General features: G+C 36.7%; 5 protein-coding genes and 1 long non-coding RNA gene across 6 annotated transcripts in view; 3 read left to right on the top strand and 3 right to left on the bottom strand.

Moving 5' to 3' along the window:
- The window catches only part of LOC143911928 (uncharacterized), a 255900-nt gene that overhangs the window by 3098 nt on the left and 227460 nt on the right, over window positions 1-25342 (bottom strand). The window contains exon 2 of the long non-coding RNA XR_013260600.1: window positions 10657-10747. This is a non-coding gene — a long non-coding RNA (uncharacterized LOC143911928). The remainder of the gene's footprint in view (window positions 1-10656; window positions 10748-25342) is intronic.
- Window positions 4-667, top strand: LOC143911926 (small ribosomal subunit protein mS37). The gene is made up of 2 exons (XM_077431026.1): window positions 4-91; window positions 181-667. The coding sequence occupies exon 2, from the start codon at window positions 183-185 to the stop codon at window positions 558-560; it is 378 nt and encodes a 125-aa protein (XP_077287152.1). The 5' UTR covers window positions 4-91; window positions 181-182; the 3' UTR covers window positions 561-667.
- LOC143911922 (inhibitor of Bruton tyrosine kinase) lies at window positions 664-10708 on the bottom strand. The gene is made up of 16 exons (XM_077431022.1): window positions 10651-10708; window positions 10222-10526; window positions 9671-10082; window positions 9407-9599; window positions 8040-8257; window positions 7764-7961; window positions 6247-6477; window positions 6048-6178; window positions 5819-5968; window positions 5424-5745; window positions 4115-4237; window positions 3504-3789; window positions 3265-3430; window positions 2968-3169; window positions 1587-2891; window positions 664-1513 (listed from the first exon to the last, which is right to left on the bottom strand). The coding sequence occupies exons 3-16, from the start codon at window positions 9839-9841 to the stop codon at window positions 1361-1363; spliced, it is 3849 nt and encodes a 1282-aa protein (XP_077287148.1). The 5' UTR covers window positions 9842-10082; window positions 10222-10526; window positions 10651-10708; the 3' UTR covers window positions 664-1360.
- ND-18 (NADH:ubiquinone oxidoreductase subunit 18) lies at window positions 11724-13215 on the top strand. The gene is made up of 3 exons (XM_077431025.1): window positions 11724-11978; window positions 12050-12206; window positions 12273-13215. The coding sequence occupies exons 1-3, from the start codon at window positions 11926-11928 to the stop codon at window positions 12627-12629; spliced, it is 567 nt and encodes a 188-aa protein (XP_077287151.1). The 5' UTR covers window positions 11724-11925; the 3' UTR covers window positions 12630-13215.
- Stoml2 (stomatin like 2) lies at window positions 12885-15473 on the bottom strand. The gene is made up of 9 exons (XM_077431023.1): window positions 15220-15473; window positions 14966-15113; window positions 14778-14864; window positions 14483-14690; window positions 14225-14413; window positions 13988-14143; window positions 13795-13910; window positions 13595-13723; window positions 12885-13500 (listed from the first exon to the last, which is right to left on the bottom strand). The coding sequence occupies exons 2-9, from the start codon at window positions 15002-15004 to the stop codon at window positions 13207-13209; spliced, it is 1218 nt and encodes a 405-aa protein (XP_077287149.1). The 5' UTR covers window positions 15005-15113; window positions 15220-15473; the 3' UTR covers window positions 12885-13206.
- Window positions 22347-25246, top strand: LOC143911961 (transmembrane reductase CYB561D2-like). The gene is made up of 3 exons (XM_077431062.1): window positions 22347-22628; window positions 24497-24689; window positions 24761-25246. Exons 1-3 carry the CDS (start codon window positions 22431-22433, stop codon window positions 25066-25068), a joined length of 699 nt encoding a protein of 232 aa, XP_077287188.1. The 5' UTR covers window positions 22347-22430; the 3' UTR covers window positions 25069-25246.

Here is a 25342-nt window from a genome sequence, read left to right as displayed (position 1 = left end):
TAGGTGTGTTGGTACCCGTGGTGCTCACTTCTGTCATTTTACTCATTTTATAGGTTAAGTAACATTTGGATTGTAAAAGTAGACAGATCAAGTAAGTTTTACAACATTTTGTAGAATTTGCGACATTTAATGGTTGCTAGATTTAAATGACAGTAATCTTAAATTATCATCGATTTCCAGAGATGAGGCTGTTCACCGCTCTGTTGGGCAACGGGCGCAGGCCTCAGGGCGAGCCTGTGCCCTACAAGGAGATCCTTCCGATGAGGCTTAGACCGTGTGTGTCGGGAAAAGGAGACAAATTCAAAACCCCAGCGTGCCTTTTCGAGATGTCGGTCGTGTTCGCTTGTCTCAAAGACAACGACTTTTCAGAGGGTGCGTGCAGTTCCGAAATATCCTTGTTTCAAAAATGTTTCACCGAGCACGAAACGGACAAACGCATAAAGAAAGCCGACTCCATTAAAGGCCAACTAACACCCGGCCAACACAAAATGGGCTACAAGCAGATTAATCAAATTCTCAAAAAGTTTCCACCAAATTATAAAAGTGCCAGCAGAGCATAGTTAAATAATATATTAGTATTTGTAGTATGCTGTTGTATTTACATATTTATTTAAATGAAATTACCGTCGATTTTTTTTTAAACATCAAATAAAAGATTTGTATATATTTTGAGTATTTTATTACGGAACAAATACATATTAAAAATGTGAGTTTGCAACCATACATAAATTTAAAAACTCCCGAGATCAGAATATTTGATTACTCGTGAATCTGTCGATTTTTATTATGATATACAGCTAATTTACCTCCCACAATTAAAAATTCCATATAAGAAATCTTTTTATGATTGAGTTCGGAGAGGTTTAACTAAATTTAAAGAAAAAAAGCAATATATGATACATAGAATGAAAATTGAAAATCAGTTAAGCGAAGAATAATACATGATATGTATATAGAATAAAGTGACCATTTGTACTGGTTATTTGGGTATCTGTCCTAGTAAGTCGTGAGATAAAACCAGTACACTTTTTCACGCAATAGATGGATAAATATATAAATTCTTCAGCGAAAATGATGTCTCCTACAAAAATATTGGCAAATTAGTTAAATGTTGTTTCCGTATATCAGGATTTTTTACTTTGATGAACAATATAAAACGAAATTTAATGTTGAAACCTTAAAATGTTTGCTAATCACTTCAAAATGAATTCATTTTTTCATAAATGTGCGTCCATGATTCTATAATCTTCGTTTTAAATAATTGAAGTATTTAGAAATATGTTTTTGGAAAAAATGTCCTGGTTTTGAATTTGGAAATGATACGAGGCTTGTAAAAATGGTCACCTTAATATAAAACAAATTATATGCGCGTAGGACTATTCATGAATGATTTGTGGATCCATTGAGGTGGGGCTATTTGATGACACGGTACTCTCTTGACAGAAATTCGCTCTTCGTCGCCGTTCGAATACAGATAAAACCGAGTTAGTTCCTCGATCGCTTTATCTTCCAACTAAACAAGAAATAAATGCTAAAAATTGAATTACATTCGATTAAATAGTATAAAATTGAAATTTTAAACATACCTGTGTGAGTGCCAACGACTTAGTCATCATTTTAGATAAATTTTCTTTTTGCTTCCGTTGATCTTCTAAAATATCACTAAAAGTCGCTTTGCTGTTATTGGGAGTCTCTACACGGGTCGTTTGGATTTTTTGCCAAGGATTTTTCTGCGGTTGGGTAGGTGATGGTTCAGGATCAGAAACAGTGTTCATCCACGACTTCTTACCGTTGACTCGATCCAATTGCTCGGCCAAAAGTGAATTGTCTTTATATTCCAAAGCGAGTTTTTTGCGTTGCTTTTGCGACAGTTTCGTATTGACTACGGTTATATTCAACGTAGTTTGTGGGCTTCTGCTCAGTGTCTCAAAAGATGCATCATCGCTTTGCAAAATAGGCGAAGAAGTATTATGCGGTGAATTAATGTGTGTCCTTTGTGTCGGACTCTGTATGGGGCTGTACTGTGTACTGTCGTTGATGAAAGAATCTTTCTTTACCAATTTAGTGAAAGATTCGCCATGAGATTCTAACAATGAAACATCTTCTTTGGCAGATGTGACGGCTTTCAACCGCGCTTGAATTATCTTCTGCTGTTTTTGATTCGGATTGACAACTTTGGTCCAGCCGTTTCCTGTACTATCATTGGCCGCGTTTGATATTTCAGTGAGACATAGTTGAACGTCCTCGTTTCTCTCGGTGGATAGATCTAGTGAGTTTATAGAACTCGACGACTCGTTTCGCTTTCGTATCTTGTCTTCACAGTGGCTCGTCTTTCTTGTTCGTGACTTCTTTTTACCACTGTTTATCAATGTGCATTTCTGCATCTCGTCTAATTCGTCGTCATCACAGTCTTCTTCAATAATTGTTGGAAAACTTTCAGTTATCGATGCCACCACTTCGTCACTTACTGATTCTGAAAAAGGCGTAATAATCCTTTTCGACATGATCGGATTGAAAGTGATATAATACTCGCTAAGCTCATCCAAAAGAGTGCCAGTCACGCCTTCCAAAGATTTCGTTTCGAGGAGATTGGACAGATTCAAAGATATGTATTCCATACAGCACTTTTTCAATTGAGGACAATTGTATGTATCGGCAATTTGGATTATTTCGGTGACATTCTTAAGTGTGACTAAATTGGAAAGTGCGACTTCGCACATTTCTCTCATACGCATAATGAAAAACTGGTCGCATATAACCAACATGTTGCCGATAAATTCAAAATCTTCGCATTCTTGCAATTCGGGGCATTCATCACTATATAAATAGTTTATTATCGGTGTTAGCATTTTATGACGCATCGGCAGAGTTATCGTCGACTCACCAGAACTCTAGAATTGTATGAAATTGTATAAAAAACATTGAACATGAAGCGATTCTGAATATATGCATGCATTTGAAAAGTACCTCTGCCCACGCGTGAGCAAACATTCCGTTGAAATATTCGAGCCTGGCGGCCAAAATACATTTATGTGCCTTTATTATGACTCCGTCTGAGCATTTTATATTTGCATCCCACATGTCCATCAGTTTGTTTCGTTCGAATCTATGTTTGATGTCATTAGTTTTGTAATTTTCATTTCTTAAGATCACACGACCGTTTTGCCATCTGAATCGAAGTAAAATCACCATTTATTTTATATTAAGTACATACATACATATAAACGGCAAAGTTTTGTTAAATATTATATATAGTAAGTTTACCCGTATCTATCAAGAATTTTATAAAGTAAATTAACTTGTAATTTTTTCGCAGCACTCTGTAAAAGGCGCACAGGATCGTTAATCAAGTCCTTATCTTTATCTTTAGCCTTATTCTTTTTTTCACTTGATTTCGGCGTTTTTTCTTTTTTGTTATAAACTTCAAAAGCTGCAACCAAACAGTAAATAAAATAATAGAAATGTTTACTTAAGTACAACATCTAACAAAAAAAATATATCACCTGATAGATTATCAAGCTCGTTAGTATTTTCTTCATATATTTGAACTTGATTGTCATCTGCATTGATTTCTATTCGCAGACAGCACGGACCCACTGACATTAAATTGCAAGTACCCGTATACATAAATAACAAAATTTGTTTGAAAATGAGCGGATGAATATTTTCAATTTCTATCGTCGGCTTCTTGGAATCGTCTGAATCTTGGCTGTCATTGCACAATTTAGTGAAATATTCACTTGCATGACAAATTACATAACGGTGAGCGGGATACAAATTATTTTTAATCTGTAAGTAAATATTTATTAGGATTTAATTCAAAGTATTGAGGCAAAGAGTAGACGGATAAATGTACCCAAGAGAACCGCACTATCGAGTCAGCCAAACTATCAAAGGTGCTCAAGAAGAACTAACGCAACAGAATTCCACAAAAAAGTATCAAGTGGTATTTGTATGCTATTTGAGGGTGCTGAACCTTTTTTGTGGAATTCTATTGCTAGAGTTCTTCTTGAGCGCTTTTAAAAAATAGGATTTCTGGAGACTGTGCCACCATTCAAGTGCATTTGGGTGCATTCTTCCAGGAACCAAGACAAAGATCACGTTTGAAACATACTTTAAAAATGACGTCATGCAGAAGATCGAATTCGGAAGCGTCGTCCAACAAAGCTGCCATATCGTCTACCATTTGAGAAGATGTTACCTGTGGTAGGTCTAATAAGCTGGAATTAGGTGCCACCTAAATTGAACACAATCAGTTGTAAATTATAAGCATACATAAGTAAACACATTTGAGTTGAGTCAGTTTGATAAAATCTGTTTTATGTAAATGTTTAAAGCAGGGCTGCGGACACCTTTTTATTATTTTCTTTAATAAATAGTATTATTACGGCATGTGTCAACTAGAGTATTAAAATTTTGCTGAAGTAAATCCACTAACAAATTTAAATTTAATAATTAATAATCACGATTAATAAAAAAATCACGATTTTAAATTGCATTATAAATAAATACTTTGATGCTTTGTGGCCAAAACCGATTGTCGCGTACTTTTCTTTACTCTGATTTTTACCCATTGATTTATTTCTGTATGAAATTCATATATAATATATACATTATGAATGTATTTACTTTTTATTTATACTTATTTCATTACCAATAATTCAATAAATTGGGTTACATGTCGATTTTTAGTGATTTTTTTCAGTTCTCTTGTTTTATATTTAAAAAATCGCCATTATTTTTAGTAATAACAATTTTATACGTTGGCAAGAAAAGTCGATATTACTAAAATCGTTCAAGTTGGAGTCTGAATCATAAATTAAAGTCAGAGTCGGTTAATTTTGATCTGACTCCACAGCCCTGGTTAAAAGTCAATTTTTTCAACACTAAAAATGTATATGTTACAGTTTTAATGTACACTTCGTTCGTTCACGAACATGCTAGTTATTCATACAAGAATCAAGCTAGCCGGTTATAGTGTACATAAAAGAACAAATAAGAAAAACGAACTAGTTTGTTTATGCCCAAACTTTTAGATATAAGTTTAAGTATCCTCAATCGTTCGTCCTATCCTCTATAGACATATACATATATACTTAGCCTGGGTTGCAATATTTTTAATACCAAAGGGAAACGGGAATTATAGCAACTTTGTAATGCGGTTTCTATAGGATTTCCCTTTTAAATACTCGAAGTTTTGACATCTCAAAGGTTTTGACAGCTAAAAGTTTCATGCGACATCTGGTGAGTCTATTTACAAAAAACTTTTGACTTTAAGCACTTAAACTAAAACCAGTATGTGTAAGAACAAACCAGCACGTTCATGAACTAACCAGAGTGAAAACCTTGACTGTAACATATATAACAAAATTATTTGTGTGGATTGTGCACAGACTTCAGAAATTTCTCAAAATTTGAAGAACCTGAAGAACTGCAAAATTATTTCCTTTTATGTCGCAACAAATATCGACAGCACGATGAATGTTGGACAAACGTTTCAACTTGATCAGGACACATTCGTCCCGGTTGATGAATTGATGGAAAGATGACTTGCTTCCATCATGTTTGCTCTTGTCTTTCGGCGATATCATATCATCATTAGAAGTGCGCGTTTTGCCGAACGTTATTTTCTTCGGCATAATGTTCCCGTGAAAAGCCTCGCCGAGTTTGGTCGTTATCATTACAGTTTCGATAGTGAGAGCAACCTCCATCACGTAAATTGGACGGTTTGTATTGAAAATGCATCTAAAGATAAATTTATGTAAGTTAATAATCCAGATATTAAACACTATATTATAAATAAGTTTCAAAAACGAACCTCGTAAACTGATTGGTAGTATCTTGCCACAAATATACGTTTCCCACCGAGTTTAACATCAACACCATGATTTGTTTCTGCTGTTCAGTTAACTGATCGCCACCGACGACTTCCCCGCCGATCACTCTAATGCTTTTTATATTATGTTGTCTAGGCGATACAAAAAAAGACCGATAATTTTTCATTCCTATGGATACTTACATATACATATATATAAATATAAATTTACCTGAGTGCGATCTTTTTACACTGATATTGATGCAGTAAATAGATGTCTCCTTTGCTTGTAGTGGCTACTGTAGCACCGTCGCTGACTGCGACGCATTCTATCGTGCAATCATCTAGACCGATACCCGAAACCTAATCAATTTACATTTGTTTATCTGTTCCAAAAGTATACTCATTGAACACGTATTGAACGCAGATACCTTTTTGGGTGCCAGTATGGTTTTTTCTTTGTCCTTAGTGTGTCCTAATTGACCACCATGAAGACCCCATGTATAAAGAACGTGCGGGTTGAACGCAACCGAATGATAGCGAGCTGCGTACACACCACGTACGCCAGAAACGCGCAGTTTCACAGGACGCGGGGAAAGAGATGATCTCGGTGGTGGCACTTGCCCTAATTGATGATGATCATTCAAGCCACACGATAAAATCTGGATAGGAACAAATTTCAATATTGTAGAAGATATGTTGAAAATTAAAGAGGATGTTTAAACTACATAGCATTAAAGGTAAAGACACACAGAGAGGCACGTGGTACGTTATTTGTTTTTAGATAGTTTTGCATGCAAAAGAAACGCTAGACGTACTCCAGTACGCTAAATCTCCACCTACACGTCTCTCACCCCCCCTGGACCTGGAGTGTTTTTGGTAATATTTTATCCTTGTATTGACAGTGATCGATAACGGTGATACCTATTGTAGCAATATGGCACAGCTTGTACTATCCTGAATCGAGGTCAATGATCTCATTTATTTCTCCATAAAACACCATCGCGTTCCTGTGGAGTCGAACTTGCCTTAAATATATTCGTTCACACAAGGGCAAAGCCACAATTTGACTCATTCCAGATAAACAACCTCGAGGAACCTCCGAGAGCTTTGTTTGGTGCATAGCTTTATGATCTCATTATAAAGTTATGCACCAAACAACCTCAAGTCCGTAGGAATCTTCAAAAGTATGATCTCACCAGCCAAGCTACGCATTGTACAACCGACCAGGAGATAAACCAGTGCATCAGTCTCAGACGCCAGCGAGTCTCTGGAGTTCAGCCAGCCCACTCCTCCGTAGTCGAGCAACTACCTCCTTCGCCGTACATACAATAATAATTGTGTATTGAACATAAAAAAAGATTCTCTTAAAAACTCAACCGAGTTTCCATAGGCCGGGAAACGGTCGGAACAATACCTCCCGTCCTATAGCTGATGACCCCGACGTGATCGGACACCCGTACATCTGGGCCTTTCTATACTATATTTAAAGACATGGAGGAGAAACTTGTCAAACGAATTGCATATGCACGTGAAACTTCCCGTGCAACCCGTGCGGTGTGAAGATACGCCTATCACCATCGGAGTCCATGTACGCATCCCGTGCCTCACTTTTGAGTGTGTTCTTACATAGCAACATAGCTCAGTGGTTAGCGTATAATTCTATCAACTGAGGGGCAATGGGTTCAATCCCTGGCCAAACCTTGTGATATATGTGACTCCAGGTAAATTTATTTAGTTTGCCAATTGAAATGGTTCCAAACAAATTGGAAACCTATCCTTATTTGCCACCATTATTTGAATATAATTTCAAATTCCCAATAATAATGCTATAAATTTATATAAAGGTACATACATATGTACAAATTTGGCAATAGGTGTCGCTTAAATAAATTTTTAAATATACATTATAAGCCATAAAATCATATGGAAGGAAAATAACACGTACTATTCCCGACTGAAGTAAAAGAATAGTATGATCTCGGCCTACAGCTGCTTGGGTGCAAGGCTCGGGCAGGGATATGCTCGAAGGAAGTACATGAGTATCACCAGTGGCAACTCCTAATCGTCCGCCTTCTCCATGTCCACAGGTCCATACAGATCCAGCCGTGCTAATGAATGCACTATGAAATTTACTCAAACATACCTAGAAAAATCAACCACAACTTAGCTAACAGATACAACCATATTGCACACATTGCAAAAGTATAATAAATCAACAGACTTGTTTTATATGTACGCCTTGTTTGGCAAAGATGCTCAACAATTCGGGAAAGTTCCTGTGATGTTGGGAACTGGTACCGAGCGTATAATTGCTATTTGCGCCCCACGTATAAACTTCGCACGGCATTCTTTTAGACAATTCGAACTGTGGATGACGATCTATTAAAGCAATGTCGATTGCAGTCATATCCTCATTATCCAATATTGAAATATTCGCACCTAAAACAAACAAAAAAATTTCGGATGTGACCAACCCACAACTTTATCTATGTATTTGAGTAATACATGAAGGTCACAAAACAAAATTCGACACATACCGGTAATGAGAGCATTTTCGATAAAAATTGAGCGCAAATGTAGGGAAACTTGCACAAGACAAAAATTCTACTTCCGGTTGTCGGATTTTGTTCGAAATTTTTTTTATTACTTAAAATCTCTATTATTATTATACACATTAAATATCAAGAAAATAAAAATAATTTTAAAGGTCAAAATAAAATGATGAAATATTGTTTAAAAAAAAATACTGCTTCCGGTTTACAAATTCTGACCAAAACATAATCAGCTCTAAGTTAGTACATAAAGAATACAAATATAAATTTTCAGCTTGATACGTTCAGGGGTATGGAAAGAATCGTGGTCACAACAGTTTTGACTTTTCTAAGAGGAAAAAATCCCACTTCGGTTTATTAAATTAGTGATTTTTTATTTTCATCACATTCATACAAGAATTTTACTTGAATTTTTTCGTGAAGAGCACATGTTTAAGGGGTTGAAAAAAATAGTTGAAGAAAAATCGAACAAACTGCCACTTCCAGTTGACGGATGCTTACCAAATTTTATATACAACTTGGTATTAAGCTTAAACTTCAAGATATGAAATTTTAGTTCAATAAACCAAAAGGTTTTTTAGAAAAATATAAAAAACCTCGATTCTATGGAGTAAAAGTACTACTTCCGATTCAGGAAAAAATATTCAAAAAATATTAGGGTATAAAATTTATAATTTATATTACATGTAAAAAATTTCAGTCTGATTTGGTTAGTGGTTTGGGAGATAATTGAATTCAAAAACTTAAAAAAAGAGGACACCTATAAGGGGAGGTACCCTTTCCGGTCAACTTAAAAATTTGAAAAAAATATACGTCATATCGCTAAGAATTTCAGTAACCCATACTAAGTTTCTGTTCGATAGGACTAACGGTGTTCAAAAATACACAGCCACACACACATTTTTTCTAGATCATGAAAGTGTGATCAGTGATCGATTCTGAGTTCGAATCTTCGAATGATCACAAAGCTTCATCTATTGTTACTATGTACATAGATAAAGTAAAGAGTTTTAATTGCATCATATAATATATTAACCTGCTTTCATTAATGTGACGGCAGCTTGAATTTGTCCATAAAATATACTACGATGAAAAGGAGTATATCCAGATTCAGTATCTTTAGAATCGATTATATTTAATCCTGATTGGCTTTGAGCGTGTCGACGTATTAACCATTCTAAAAGAAGTCGCCGTCCTCTCGATGCAACCATATGTAATAAGGATCGTCCCTGAAACATATGCAGTATAATATTATGGTTGAAGAAAATAATGTTATGATAACGTAGCACATGTAGTGTACCTCATAGTCAAGTATATGTAGAAAATTGTAGCAACTGCATCGAAAGAAACTGGCTAAAGCAGCGTCAGATACAGCTCGTTTAGTCACCGCAGATGTCAACAATGAACCATGTTGGCGAGAATTGCACAAACGAGTGCAATCAAATTCCGGCAAGATTTTTGATTGACTCATTTTGTTGTCAAATTATTTTACGTTTAATGTTAAAGCGAATTATAAAATACAATAAAAATATATAGATGCAAACTCACACAATTTGTTTGTAATGAAATTGAAAAAAATTACTTATAAAAACATATACTATTGATTATATACAAATATGTACAGAAAGTCTACAAGCGTTCTGCAGTCTTTGACCCCCTCGGTAGGGGTGTTTATTTGATGTTTAAACCGCCATGATTGCAACGAATACAACCTGAAAAAACGAAATGGTATTATTTATAAACGTCAAATAGTGACTTTGAAGAGTTTACCAAAATAGTCTCGGTGACATTTGATATTTGTGTATGTATACATATTGTGTAATACGAGCGGTATAGCAACGGATGCGTTACGTTTAGAAGAAGAGATCGTCGACGAGGATGCGGCAGATCAGGCTCTGGGCGGAGTGCATAGCGATTGAAGGAGAGCGTGGGGGACGATTCGAGGGATTCGACAGCTTTGCAGACTTTTTCGCTAACCGTCACTCCGGCTGTCAGTTGTCAGTTGTCAGTTGTTGACCGCCAACGCAACTGTCAGTGACGACGTCTACATCTACTATACATTCTTCCAACGCGACAACTTCATAAAATAGCTATAAACAATGACAAATACGATCATCTATCTATACAACTATTATTTAATTCGTTTCGAATGATTCCTGAAAGATATAATATAAAGGAAATATTATAATCATAGTCAAAGTCACTGGTGACAGTCATCGGCAATTTGGATTGGAATAATACAATAGCACTAATTTAATGAATTTAATAATGAAATAATACTGTAGCGTGTGGCGGCTCACTATACGACATGGTCGAGTTTGGTTACCTTCCTGCGAGTGGGGACCAACTCGGCTGGGTTCGGAGAGCGCTACTCACTCTGCCTTCAGCTGTCATATAATAAACACGTGCATAACATGCCAGTCGTCTCATTCGTTCATCCCCCATAAGCGTATGTTAAAAGGAGCCGCCGTTATAATTGGTTTCGAGGATTATTTCCAGGCTTAAGTGCAAGTCGGCTAAACAATGAGAGACCCCCCCGAATGCACTAAGCGGCGATAGCGGCACTCGGTCGCATTCCAGTGGAGTTCTTAGAACGGTAAACGGACTACTAGTCATATGTGAACCAGTCACAGGACAACCGGTCGCTCTAGATCGGTCACACGTGATCACCCGTCACACTAAAACTGGTCACGAGCAAACTGGTCACACCTTAAAACTGGTCACACCCTAAAATCGGTCACGAGAAAACTGGTTGTCCGATTTTGGGGTGTGACCAGTTTTCCCGTGACCAGTTTTAGGGTGTGACCAGTTTTCTCGTGACCAGTTTTAGTGTGACGGGTGATCACGTGTGACCGATCTAGAGCGACCGGTTATCCTGTGACTGGTTCACATTTGACTAGTAATCACCGAACCGGCGGCTATACGACATGGTTGAGTTTCGGTCACTATCCTGCGAGTTGGGACCAACTCGGCCAAGTTGTCTGTCGCTACTCTACTTTCTTCCCGCCCATCAAATTAAACAGTCGTGCCTTAACATATCTGTCGTTTCACTCCATACCCCCCCATTTTCAAGCGATTTTCATGCGAGCGGTTATCCTGTTAGCGATTCACATTTGACAAGTAATCACCGAACTTTTTGCGACACCCAAGTCGATTGTTTTATATCAGAGTTTGCCAATTTATCTATTTTAACTGTCAAACGGTTTCTTAGAAAATGGCTTGACTTGCCACTTAATTGTTACCACTGTCTGATTATGAGTTTAATATAGATTTGTGTTTGGTATATATGAAATTGTTGTTTTGAAGCAGCCTGTTATGGCGTTATGGTAAAAATAAAATACGCCATAAAAATTAGAAGTTATACAGTGAACAGATACCAAGTTAGTTTTCAGATTACAAGACAGTGAACAGAATTGTTATTGATTTTCGAGTCTGTTATGGTGGCTAAACTGACAACTAGGTATGATTGTTTTATGTTGGCTGTTGGCAAGACTAGTCGAACATTGAGAATCGAGTGTTGAGTAACACCGAGTCGCGATATTTTGACAGATCGAGATGCTGCGGTGTCTGTCAGCGGCCACGAGGCCTTCAATTGCTCTCGCCAACAGGTTGTCTCCTCATCTTTATCATCAATCCTCATCTTCTATAATATACATTATTTTATTTTGAATTCAAACAGAAATGGCGCGTACCTGTCAACATCGTGCCCTTCTCTGGCTGAAGGAAAAAAATTTAGAGACACCGTACAGATAGATACAAAATTAGCCGTTTTGCCGACGGAGGTTATGAAACAAAGACAGCAATATTTAGAGAGCAAGATCACCGTCTCCGCCAAGGTTTACATTGTGTTCATTTCTCAGTCATCAAATTTGACTATATCTCATCCATTGTGTTATTTATAGGAAAATCTGATTCCTTTGAACGGCGTGCCGGAAGAGCATGTGAAAAGTCGACGCGTTCGCATCTACAAGCCGGCTAAGAATGCAATGCAAAGCGGCACTAACAACATTCAACATTGGGAAATGGAGTTCGATACCCGACAACGTTGGGAAAATCCATGCATGGGCTGGACTTCCTCGGGCGATCCACTTTCGAATCTGAAGCTGAACTTTAATTCCCCAAGCGAAGCGATCAATCTATGCGAGAAGAATGGGTGGGCTTGGTATCTCGATGAGGCAAAAATCAATAAACCCGAACGTCCAAAGTCGTACGGTGTTAATTTCTCGTGGAATAAACGAACCCGCGTCTCAACTAAGTAAACGATGAAATTTCTTAGTTCCATGTTATTACTCGTATATGTATAGTTTTATTTATTTTAGTTTTTTTTTCGATTGTATAGCAAATTTACTGTTATAATTGTTCAGTTGACATTTTACAGTTAAAATAAATATAAATCAGATATGAACTATTTTAACTTTTTTGTCCTGCCAACTGTGAATCAAAAATATCGAGGTTATATCAAGATAATATTTACTGCCAACAATTTTTCTAAAAAAAAATAAAAGTCGTTGTTTATCATTGTTATTTATTGCATCGATTTAAATTGAGACAAGCGCTGATCATATAGATTATTTCCAGAATAATTACTTTATGTAGAAAGGAATTTAATGGTAACAAGGTGTTATTGGAATGTGATAAATAAATTAGAAATAAGCAAATGCTCTTGTATTTCGATCAGGGTTTTCGTAAATATTTTTGTTTGAATTACATAGATGTATAATTTGTTGGTATTTACTAATAAATGCACTTTCGGAAAGCATATTTAATATAACATTTAAACGATATCCAATTCGAAATCATAAGAATATTTACATATACTGCACTTTAAAATCTACTCTATTTATCATCTGTGTTTTTATTTCTTGTTGATTCGTTGCTGGATTTATTATATTTGGATCTTTCTTCATCATCTGAGATATATTCAGCTAATGGATCATCTTCCGATGAGGTCGCAAATGCCGATGACGACTGTTGATTCGCCATTCCAGCTGCTACGATCGACGATAGTAAACTGGGATCTTGGTAATGCGTTATGGGTTTTTGATTCGTCGTTTCGTTTTGTTGTGAAGCCAAGTCCTCGATTGTATATCTTTTTTGTGCCGACGAGATGGTGGAATATATTGTCATAGCCTAAAAGCAATTGTCGATTATTTTAGACATTTTGACTGTATGTATGTTAATAGATTAGGTAAGATACATAGATAGATAGGTAAAAGATACGTACTTGTCCGACTAGATTAGAAATATCACCGACGTTTGATGGCAAAATTAATGTATTGTTGGTGCGGGCTAATTTATTAAAAGCTTGAACATATTGTTCAGCAACGGAAAACGACGCTGCGTCTTTCCCATCCTATAAAAATAATTGTTGAATTTATTATATAGCTTCAATGTGTATGAATTACAGAATTATATTTTATATACCTGACTAATCAAAGCACCAGCGACCAACGATAAACCTCTAGCTCGAGCTTCTGCAACTGCTATCATAGCTTGTGATTCTCCCAAGGCTTTATTGATTTGTTCCTGCTTGTCTGCCTCTGAAATTTTAATTTTAATTTGAAAATTTCACCCGAGCATAAGTATAATTTGTAACAATTTGATATAAACGGCTTACCTGATGCTAATATTCTCGATTGACGTTTACCTTCAGCCACGTTAATATCGGCTTCTCGCACACCTTCAGACTCTAAAATTGTAGCTCTTTTACGCCTTTCAGCCTCCACTTGCATTTGCATAGCGTCTTGAACTCTAGTAGGTAGTTTGATATCCCCTTAAAAAAAAGTTATATTTTATTTTCGTAAATTCCAAAATGATCATTTTTCACATTGAATCATTAAATAGAGCTATTTACTGATTTCATATCTCAAGCATGCTATTCCCCAAGCTTCACTCGCTTTGTTAATGGATTCTACGATGGAAACGTTCAACGACTCCCGCTCTCGGAATACTTTATCCAGCGATATTTTACCAAGTTCACTTCTCATCGTCGTCTGGGCCAATTGAGTGATGGCGAATTCAGGATCTTCCACTCCGTACGAAGCTTGAGAGTTAATATTTATTAATTATCAATGAACGGAATTTGTATAAAATACAGTGAACAATGTTATACCTAAATAGGCGTTGACTATTCTTAAATACAAAACTCCGTCGATGTTCAGTGTGACGTTGTCGGCTGTGATGGCGCTCTGTTTGGGAACGTCGATAGCCATTTCCTTCAGACTCTGTACGTATTTAACCCGATCGATTACAGGCCACAGCAAATTCAAGCCGGGTTCTAAAATTCGAAAAAATTTTCCCATTCTTTCGACGATCCAGGCCTGAAAGGTGTCGAAGAAGGTTGTGCAAATTTAAGATTACATGGTATTACAATAGGTAGAAGGAAGGTTTGTTTGGATATCTCTTACCTCTTGTTGCGGTACGAACATGACGACAGTATTGATGGGTGTCGAGGAGCGAGCTCGCACTAAGGCCACAGTTGGCTGTCGCGCTGTCTGAAACGAGTAATCGTACATTTAGGTTAGGTTATGTTATTGTCGTTTAGGTTCTTCGTTCGAAATACGTCGGATGAAAAGATTTGGTATTGAATACGGACCAGCAGCAGGCGACGAGCCGTCGCACTCACTCCCAACATCTCCAATTATTTCTTCAAACTTTGTTACCTACAATTCAACTGTCAGACTGGCGCCGCCACTGACATAACCTTACGATTGCATCAACTTTCGTGATTTTTATGACCATGGCTAGAATTGAAAATTCGATTACTATTGTTACGTACGCCGTGGATTGAGCGAATTGTACTTAGACCAACGGATATCTGTTATCGGTTAACTAAATGCATGCACTTACTTCCAAAGATTATATCTGGACTCTAAGTGCATTTAGGCTAAACAATGACCGTTATTAGATATTTCTCAGAATCGGTATGGGAAGACCCAATCTCTTGGAAATACATATCCGAATACGTGACTATACAACAGGTAAACAGATTAGGCGTCCTGAGAGATCTACCCTTTATAAGGCGGTACGTAGGCGATATAATTCATTCTGGACTGAACAGTGGCAATACGTGTATCTCCTTTATCATCAATAAATGCTGTGATACGACTGTTGGCCTTTTACTTGGATCCTCCACCCACCCCGTACGTAACACTGGTGTCAGAAGTGGGATCCAAGATGGGCCGTGGAACAAAGTCACCAGCGAAGGAAGAGAAGCTACAGCGAAGCCATCCTCGGGAGCTGTAGGAGAGAGTTCGAGCCATGGAGACACGAAATAAAAAAATGCAGTTTTCACTGCAACACACAGAATCGGTCATCACATATTCGGTTGTCGAATTGCTGTTATCACTGCAACTCGACTTTGACATTATTGGCGGTGGCCGCCAAGAATCCATTGGGATGACGGAAGGGGGATACGAAGCATTCGTACAGGCGCTGCCGGGAGAGGACAACTGGAGACACTGTCGACGATGGGCAGGATCCGGCAGAGGCAGAGTGATCCAAAGGTCGACCGGGACGAGTGCAGTTCACCGGTCCACTTACGCCGCAAGTACCAAGAATTAGCGGCTGTTGGAGACGACGATCCACGGGAAAGCATCGTCGTCAGAAGAGGAACGGAGATCGACTACAATTGAGAGATGTCGATTACAAGCCACTATTCCCTTCAACTGTTTGTTGACGGCAGATGTCAACAAACTGGAAAAAAATCTAATTGGAAACTAGTCGAGTCTAATTGGAAACTAGTTAACCACCTGTTACGTCACAGGTGTCGTCTCGCAAAGAGTCGGAAAGTAAACGGATTGAAATGGAATTTAATCGGAACCATGCAACGGCAGAGAGGCACATTTATCAGATTGGATAAATGTTGGTTGGTCAGTCGGTGGAGTCAATCAAGTCACTTTTGGGAGGAAAGAGGCATCGCTTCAGAGGGAATGACAACGGAAGCACGTTCTGGGTGGAACGTTGGTCTGCAGCAGGATGCTGGGCCACATGATAGGAAGACGGGGCTACCGCAACAAAGTTGGACGTTGGGGAAACGAGCGACTTGGATCAACCACGTGAGGGCATTTGAAACCGAAGAAACGCCAGATCGCGACTTCAACGAGAGAGAGCGGAACAATTGATATACGTCAACATCGAAAAAAATCTAGTTGGAAACTAGTGGAAACACGAGTACCTGAAAAAATACATGGACAGTTGCAGCAGTGTTTAGATCATCTCGCAGATGTAACGGGAAAATACATCAGAAAGAAATGGATTTCAGTTGGGTCAATGGAACGGAAAAGAAGCACATTCAACAGAGTGGCAGACTGTTGGGTGCACATTTACCAAGGTCAATGGAACGGAAAAGAAACACAACCAGCAGAGTGGCAGACTGAGGTGTGCACATTTTCCAGGGTCAAGGGAACGGAAAAGAAGCACCACCAACAGAGTGGCAGACTGAGGGGTGCACATTTTCCAGGGTCAACCGTCATTTTTGTGAGGATGGTGGCGATTCTTGTGGGACATGGCTTTGGAGCACGTTCTGGGTTGAACGTTGGTCTGCAGCAAGATGCTGGGCCACATGACAGAGGAACACTGGGCCACCGTAGCAAATTTGGACGATGGTGACACGAGAGCCATGGACCAAGTCACTTTTGTGAGGATGGGAGCGATTCTTGTGGGACATGGCTTTGGAGCACGTTCTGGGTTGAACGTTGGTCTGCAGCAGGATGCTGGGCCACATGACAGGAATACAGGGCTGCCATAGCAAATTTGGACTTTGGTGATACGAGCAACATGGACCAACCACGGGAGAAAATTTTGGACCGAAGAGCTAACAAATATTGATTTCCAAATGTAGAACATCGGATGACTAATTTTAGGGGATTAGAAATATAACTGTAATTGTTTCCATTGTAAAGGTGTCGTAAATTGAAGAGTAACGAAAGTTTACTGTAATTGTTTCCATTGTAAAGGTGACGTAAATTGAAGTGTAACGAAAGTTTAATGTAACTGTTTCCATTGTAAAGGTGACGTAAATTGAAGTGCACCGGAAGTTTAATGTAATTGTTTCCATTGTAAAGGTGACGTAAATCGTAGTGTAACGAAATTTTCAATGTTTTTGTTTCCATTGTAAAGGTGACGTAAATTGAAGTGTAACGAAAGTTTAATGTAATTGTTTCCAATGTCAAGGTGACGTAAATTGAAGTTTAACGAAAGTTTAATGTAATTGTTTCCATTGTAAAGGTGACGTAAATCGTAGTGTAACGAAATTTTAAATGTTTTTGTTTACATTGTAAAGGTGTCGTAAATTGAAGTTTAACGAAGGTTTAATGTAATTGTTTCAATTGTAAAGGTGACGTTAATCTAACTGTAACAGAATTAGAATTGTAAAGGTAACGGTAGTAGAATTTAAATGTCATTGTTTCCATTGTAGCTGTAAAGAAAACGGCTGTAATTGTAAATGTAACTGTGACTGATATCGGAGATAAATGCAACTGCTGTAGATTTATCAGTTATGATTTGTTGGTCAATCGGGACGATTTGACCTAAGAGGGAGGCAATGTTACGTACGCCGTGGATTGAGCGAATTGTACTTAGACCAACGGATATCTGTTATCGGTTAACTAAATGCATGCACTTACTTCCAAAGATTATATCTGGACTCTAAGTGCATTTAGGCTAAACAATGACCGTTATTAGATATTTCTCAGAATCGGTATGGGAAGACCCAATCTCTTGGAAATACATATCCGAATACGTGACTATACAACAGGTAAACAGATTAGGCGTCCTGAGAGATCTACCCTTTATAAGGCGGTACGTAGGCGATATAATTCATTCTGGACTGAACAGTGGCAATACGTGTATCTCCTTTATCATCAATAAATGCTGTGATACGACTGTTGGCCTTTTACTTGGATCCTCCACCCACCCCGTACGTAACACTATTTTAACACAATGTATGCGGGGAGCTATGACTAAACGCTTGTGACCTACCGCGGACAATTACATATAAGCGTAATCCTGCAATTATTTTCAAATTACATAAAATGTCATAACTTTCAAAGTATAAAAAATTGCCGTGTAGTAATCTAGCATAACTTGTGCAATTACGAATCAAAACCAATACTCTCATACATTTCACACCAATCATCATCGCTCCTGTACAAACATGCATAACTCAAGGGCAACGTCCCCTTTGACCATTCCAGAAGAAAGAGTTCATTGCTCGATCGTAAAACGAACGAAATCCAACAGTGATGGCATCAGGCAACCGCAACATATGTTCTGAAAGACGTAAACACGTGGCACACGACCGCATTCTTAAATGAACGACGTCCTGGCACTGACCCCATAGCTATAAAAGGTTCGGTGATTACTAGTCAAATGTGAACCGTTCACAGGACAACCGGTCGCTCTAGATCGGTCACACGTGATCACCCGTCACACTAAAACTGGTCACACCCGAAAATTGGTCATGAAAAAACTGGTCACACTCAAAAATTAAAAATTGGTCGAATTTTAGAGTGTGACGGATGATCACTTGTGACCGATCTAGAGCGACCGGTTGTCCTGTGACTGGTTCACATATGACTAGTAGTCCGTTTACCCTATAAAACACGCGCCCCGAAAACAGGTCAACACGTGTCCCTAAAGCACGTGTCCTGGAAACGAAGACAAAGCATTTGCACACAGCACGCTTCAAGCCAGAACGTATATAAAGTGACGCACCAGCTCCAAACACCAGAATGAACCTTTGGAGTTCAACCAGCTCACTTCTCCGAAGCTCAACCTCTTCGTACATACAATAACCATTGTAACGATTGAAGGAAAATAAAAAGATCTTCTTCCAAACTCAACTGAGTTTCCATAGGTTGGGAAACGGTCGAAACCTTTAACCCGCCCTATAGCCGTACCGAAAACTGTCCAAATATTGCTCAAAACTGCGCAAATTTTGTAAAAAAAAAGCATTTGCTGAGCAACATTTGGGCAGTTTTCTGTACGGCAATTTTTCTGTGAGACGAATTTTCGTGCGACAGGAGATCCAGGCGAACGATCTTCGTAGCGGCGGTTATCCTGGCAGTGATTCACATTTGGGATGTAACCCGTTTACCGTAATATCATACTGTCTTATTCGATTATTTAAAAACAATAGCATTTAACATATGTATACATAGTGATTTTTCTAATAGTTCTGATAGACATTTCGCACATTAAAAATATATCTATAAGATTATTTTTTTGGTTTGTCATAGGGTATGGAATTAGTTTTCCTGGGCCCGAGATTTCTCTCGGCGCCCCTGTACATATGTTATGGTAAACGGATTATTCCACAAAAAGGGATCTCGTACACGTCACTAAAATCTCGATCACGGAAGATCTGCTACTCGAATTCTCATTAGTACAATATTTCACGTGGAAATTTTTCGATTGATGGAGTTTTAGTATGTATAATACATATATTTACATATTTGTGTGTGATGTTCAGGGTTTCTTATGAAATTAATTATTACAGATTTATTTGATACAATCGCAAAATTCAAGTTTTCTTATCAGAGGACATAAAAAAGACTGAACGATTTTTAAATTTACGAAAGGGTACGGAGATATTGTATTTTTCGCAAGAGGGAACGGCACGTTTCTGGATTTCACGAAAGGGAGCGGCGTTCCCATGCGCTCCCGTTCATTTCGGACCCTGCTTGAAAAAGTTAATTTTACACAGCAGTACCTGTAGACAAAAGGTCTAACACTTGATAGGTTGTGACAAAGCTAGAAACGCTTGTCTTTTTCTGCAAAAGAAGCACGGCCACCTAGTGGAGCACGCAATTTAACAGGTGCTTTTAAAATCAGGTGATCCTGAAATCGCAGTAGAGAGAAGATTTAGTGTTATGAAGAGGTTGGTAGGGGAAGCTGAACTCACTTCACAAGAAGAAAACAAGAGGCCAATGTTCGGATACATTCAGCGTTTTCAATGAAATCTAGATCAAATCAATAGTGATTGAGGAAGTAGCAGCCATGTTTCAGGCTATCTAAGCCAAGAGTCTCATATCTGCCACCGAAGAAGAATTACATACTAGTTAGTATGATATATGATTATCAAATTTTTCAACACACACCAACCCTAGCGACGCCAGTGCAAGATTTATGATACGAATTAGGAATTAACCACATTATAAATTTCTAAAGATTTCCTCTGTCTTTTCTTTATTACCGGACTTGTCAATGATTTGACAATGATACAAATGAGCAACAAAAAAAAAATCACGTTTTTACTTACCGGAAGGTTACTAATCAATCTTTACTAATTAATTTTGATTTTTTGGTTTTTGCAGTCTTTAACTTAAAATCTAGTATAACTATACCAAAAGTAAATATTGGAATCAATGGTCAGATATTTTTCATATTGATGATTTTTTATTGCTTTAAATTAAATACGTATAATTAATTCTCTAGAGAAAAAAAAAATTACGCATTATTTTAATTTTTTAGCCTAAATTTATAAAAATTCATATTTTTCAGCATTTTTTGTGCTAAATTTATAGATATATATCCAAGGAAGCTCTCACCGACTTTTATTTTCAAAACAATGACGGGAACATGAAAAATAAAAAACGACGATTTTTTGAAAAGAACGCTTCCGTTGTTGTTATTATTATTTTTTTTATTACGTTTTAGTATGGAGAATATGTATGATACTGATGTTGAGTATTGAACAGAGAGTGAATACGAAATCGAAAGTGAATTGGAGTCTGATAGCGATAGCCATAACGACGAAAAATTCACTCCTTCTAATATTTCTCAAACCGTAATGTCTTCTATTGTACCTTCAACTTCTTCAAACAGGTCAACCAGCCAGCCTTCAACATCAAGAACATGGTCGAATAGAGCTGTGCAGCGTCAGGATATTTCTTTTACGGGGAGGCCAGGGATTAATGTTGCTTTTCAGGGAAATGAACCCATAGATTTTTAAATTTATTATTAGATCAGGAATTTTATAATCTCGTGATTGAACAAAGCAATTTATATGCAGTAGAAATATTAGCTAGATCGAATTGTGAGCATAGCCGTATATCACGCTGAAAAGATATAACAGTTGACGAATTTAAAATTTGGCTAGGACTTTTGCTGCACATGGGGACCATACGATTGAATCGTCAAAGTGATTATTCGAAAAAACATTATTTATTCAATCTCACCACATTCTCCCAGTTTTTGTGACAAAGCCCAGCAGGGAAAAACCAAAAGAAGACGGTGCAACTATTGCTGGAGTGAACGAAAGGAGAGAAAAGCCACTCTCTTTATTTATTGTATGGAATGTACAAACCAGCCGGGTTTGTATCTAGATCCATGTTTTAGGTCGTATCACGACAACATTTTGTGAGACAGAGCTATTTTATAAAACATAAGCATGGCACGAAAACAATAGATTCGGGCTCTGCATTGAAAGTGTTAAGTAAGGAAAAGATATGCACCTACATATATAATGTATGTGTATGAATCAATAATGTTATGTTATCAGTGTGAAGAAAAGCTGATTCATTTACATCGAATTTATCGAACCCTTGATTTTTTATCCAAATATAGATCAATATTGACAATATGATATTGAACATAGATAACTCCTACGTGTGATGAATAAAGAAAATCGATATTATTCAAGAATTGTACGTGATCTCGAAATTTACGATAAAAGATAATACAAATAATTTTGAACTCGGTTTCAATAGTTTTTAATGTTTTTATTTATGCAAATACTCATGAACAATTTACATACTTTTTATGTAAAAATCAAAATAATTAAATGTTTTAAATTTTCTATAAATCTAATAAGGTACTATAGTATAAATTTAGTGTTATTAATCAAATTTAAATTAAAAAAAGTACGTGCAGCGCATAAGAGATAAACAGATAAAATCTAACCGATAACATTGCACGTTAAAGAGACAAAAATATAGATCCAAATATATAAATATAAGACTTTTGTATCTGGCATACACATAATGATTAAACATTTTTGGGTTTGAACATTGCTTGTCGAGTTTTCAGTAAAATACCGTGTTTTATTTTGATCGAAAATGAGTGTCACGTCGACTGATGCTATCATGCAAATTACTAATAATGGCCAAAGTAATATTTTGGATCATTTTGGACGAATATTAAACACATTGAACCATGCATTAATTGCTATAGTTACATTCTATACGTGTTGGGTGGTTTTCACACAGAAGAAAATCGATTTATTTGAACTGCATATAGCATTGACAACGCTTGGGGTAAGTTTTGATATTTTCTTTATAATATTTGTAATATGTGCCCACAAAACTAACAAATATAGTAAATATTAAATAGCATCCTATTTTCAAACAATTATTTAGTTTATTTTGCTGTTAAATTTTTCATACATTGAAAATAAGCCGGCGCTTGGGGCCCTCGAATCTTGGGGGCCCCGAAATGGGCCTTTACTACCAAAATTTACAACTTACAAATTATTATCACTGTCCCGGTGGCCGTCACTGCAAGGAAAGTGACTTAATGGAAACAATTAAAATCGATTCGTTGACTTGTCGTTAGTAAAGCCCGGACCCTGAGGGGGCTGTATATTGTTCAAATGTTGTAAATGCATTGTTAAGGTTTGCCGAACCTTTTTTACGAAGGATTTACAAAAAATGAACAATAAACGGCACGCTTCCGGTCCTAACTCTAGTCGTTAGTGTAGTTCGGGGTAAGAGATTTGACCTACGTTAACGACGAGTCGACGAATCGATTTTAATTTTTACCATCTTTCGACTTTCCATCAAGTCACTTTCCTTACAGTGACCCAGACCCCATTGTCCACAATACTTTCGTAAGCCAAGAATAAATTAAATTAATACCTATTTTATATAGTATTTTAAAATAGTACCTATTTTGTTCCAAAAACTGTTAATGTTTCAAGTACATAAAGAAAATATGGTTTTATAAAATCCTAATGAAAATTCATATACTGAAAAGCATGATAAAAAACGATGATTGCATTTTTTTTATTGAAGTGGGAGCCTCAAATTTAAAATGCGCCTGGGGCCCCCCATTTACTTGATTCACCACTGCATACATATACATAAATAAATTTAAAAAATATAGCGTCTATTACATTTGGTATAACGCATTTAAATCTCTTTGTAATGTACTTCTAGGCAGGGCCGCTCTAAGGGTAGTTGGTGCCCGGGTGCAAATCCAAAATTTGCGCCCCCCCCCCCCTTTAAATTTTTTTATGGGTAAAGGGATAGTAAGCCATTGGTGTGATCTTAAACTACATACATATATATATACATCCTTTTACTACACCCATCACATCGCGTCAAATTTTCGCTGACAAAAATAATAAATATAATGCGAGGGGGGCGGCATCACAAATTTCACATTTCACGTTATTATTCAAAATTGAAACCTTTCGTAATTATATAAATATTATATCTTCAAGTAAAATACCTGTTACAGTGAAATTACATACATTTCAAGTGAAAGCATATTTTCACTGACGTTTCATTGAAATCATTTAAGGGGTTGGTTTTATTAATTTAAGATTAGATTGTTAGGGTTGGTTTTATTTAAGGATTAGGATAGGTTAGGTTAAGTAAAGGTTGGCCCTATTCATTTATGATTGGGTTGTTAAGGTTAAATGTATAGAGTTAAACGTTGTAAATTCATTGTTTGATACATTTTCATTGCTTGAATTGGTGAAAATATATTTTTACTTGAAATTTGCTTTCACTGTAACATACCTATTAACTGATGTAACTCAATAAATACATTATTGACAATTTAATTTTACTTCATAGCTATTTCGATCTAATTGTCATCTAATATATGCATAGAATTGTTTGCTAAACTTCGTATCTCTCTCTCTCTCTCTTGTCTCTCTTCTGACTTTCCGTCTCTCTCTTCGGTGGCTCGCTTTTAGACGATACTTTTGTTAACAATGACCATTCCATGCATTCTACTCCTCCCCTTAGAGTGGCCCTGCTTCTAGGAGCCTACATAATTATTTGATAAAATAAAAAATAAAAATTATGATCTTTTGAAAATTTCATTTAAATTTAATTTTGTATCTTAAACGAGAATGTTTATTAGCATGTGTTTAATACAATATATGTATTTTTAGTATCAATTCTTGATGGCAGAAACAATAATAGCTTTAGCTGGTGAAAATTCTTGGACATATGGACTAAAACGATCAACAAAAAAAATAATTCACTGGGCGATGGCTATTATAGGATCGTGCTTGTCTATAGCAGGAACCTCAATTATTATATACAGTAGAAATAAGCACTTTAGTTCAACTCATGGTATATTAGGTAAGAGATGATTTAAATTAAGTGTGATTAATTTATCGTTATAGAGATTTTTAATTTATGTTTTTTTACAGGTCTTACAGCCATGGTATTGTTGGTACCCACGTTTATGAATGGTCCTTTGACGTTGTTTTCTCGTTATTGCAACAAAAGTATAAAGCCTGTTTATATGAAAATCTATCATATAATTACAGCATTGGCTGCATATTGTGTGGGAGTGTCGTGTCTTATTACGGGATTTCAAAAAAAATGGTTCATCAAAGAATCATCAAAAGAATTTTCAACTTGTTTTGTAGTTTTCACTAGCATTACAATTATTTTAACAGCAAAAGTACCTGTCATCAATATATACAAACTTATTAAAGGGATGTTTATGAGGTAGAATAATTTCATTTTCATTTCCATGTGATATTTTAGTTACCGTTTCCATCAAATTTTATTGTATCCTTTATTTCTATTGTATGTACTATTTTCCCAATTATTTTAAGTCCAAAAATTTGGTTTAAAATAAATATAAATCTATAATCTCTTTTGCGAAAAATAAATTATGGAGGACGCATAATGTCGAGTCTCTTATTTAATTTACAGTTGATTTGTTTATCGCACTTGTATTCAATAGAGTTGTAGTTGTTACAATTTCCAGATTGAAATAGTTT

The sequence above is a fragment of the Arctopsyche grandis genome, chromosome 5 (assembly GCF_051622035.1).
Source record: "Arctopsyche grandis isolate Sample6627 chromosome 5, ASM5162203v2, whole genome shotgun sequence".
Taxonomy (NCBI): Eukaryota; Metazoa; Arthropoda; class Insecta; order Trichoptera; family Hydropsychidae; genus Arctopsyche; species Arctopsyche grandis.
The sequence above is the reverse complement of the archived record's forward strand: the minus strand, read 5'-3'. Positions and strand labels throughout refer to the sequence as shown.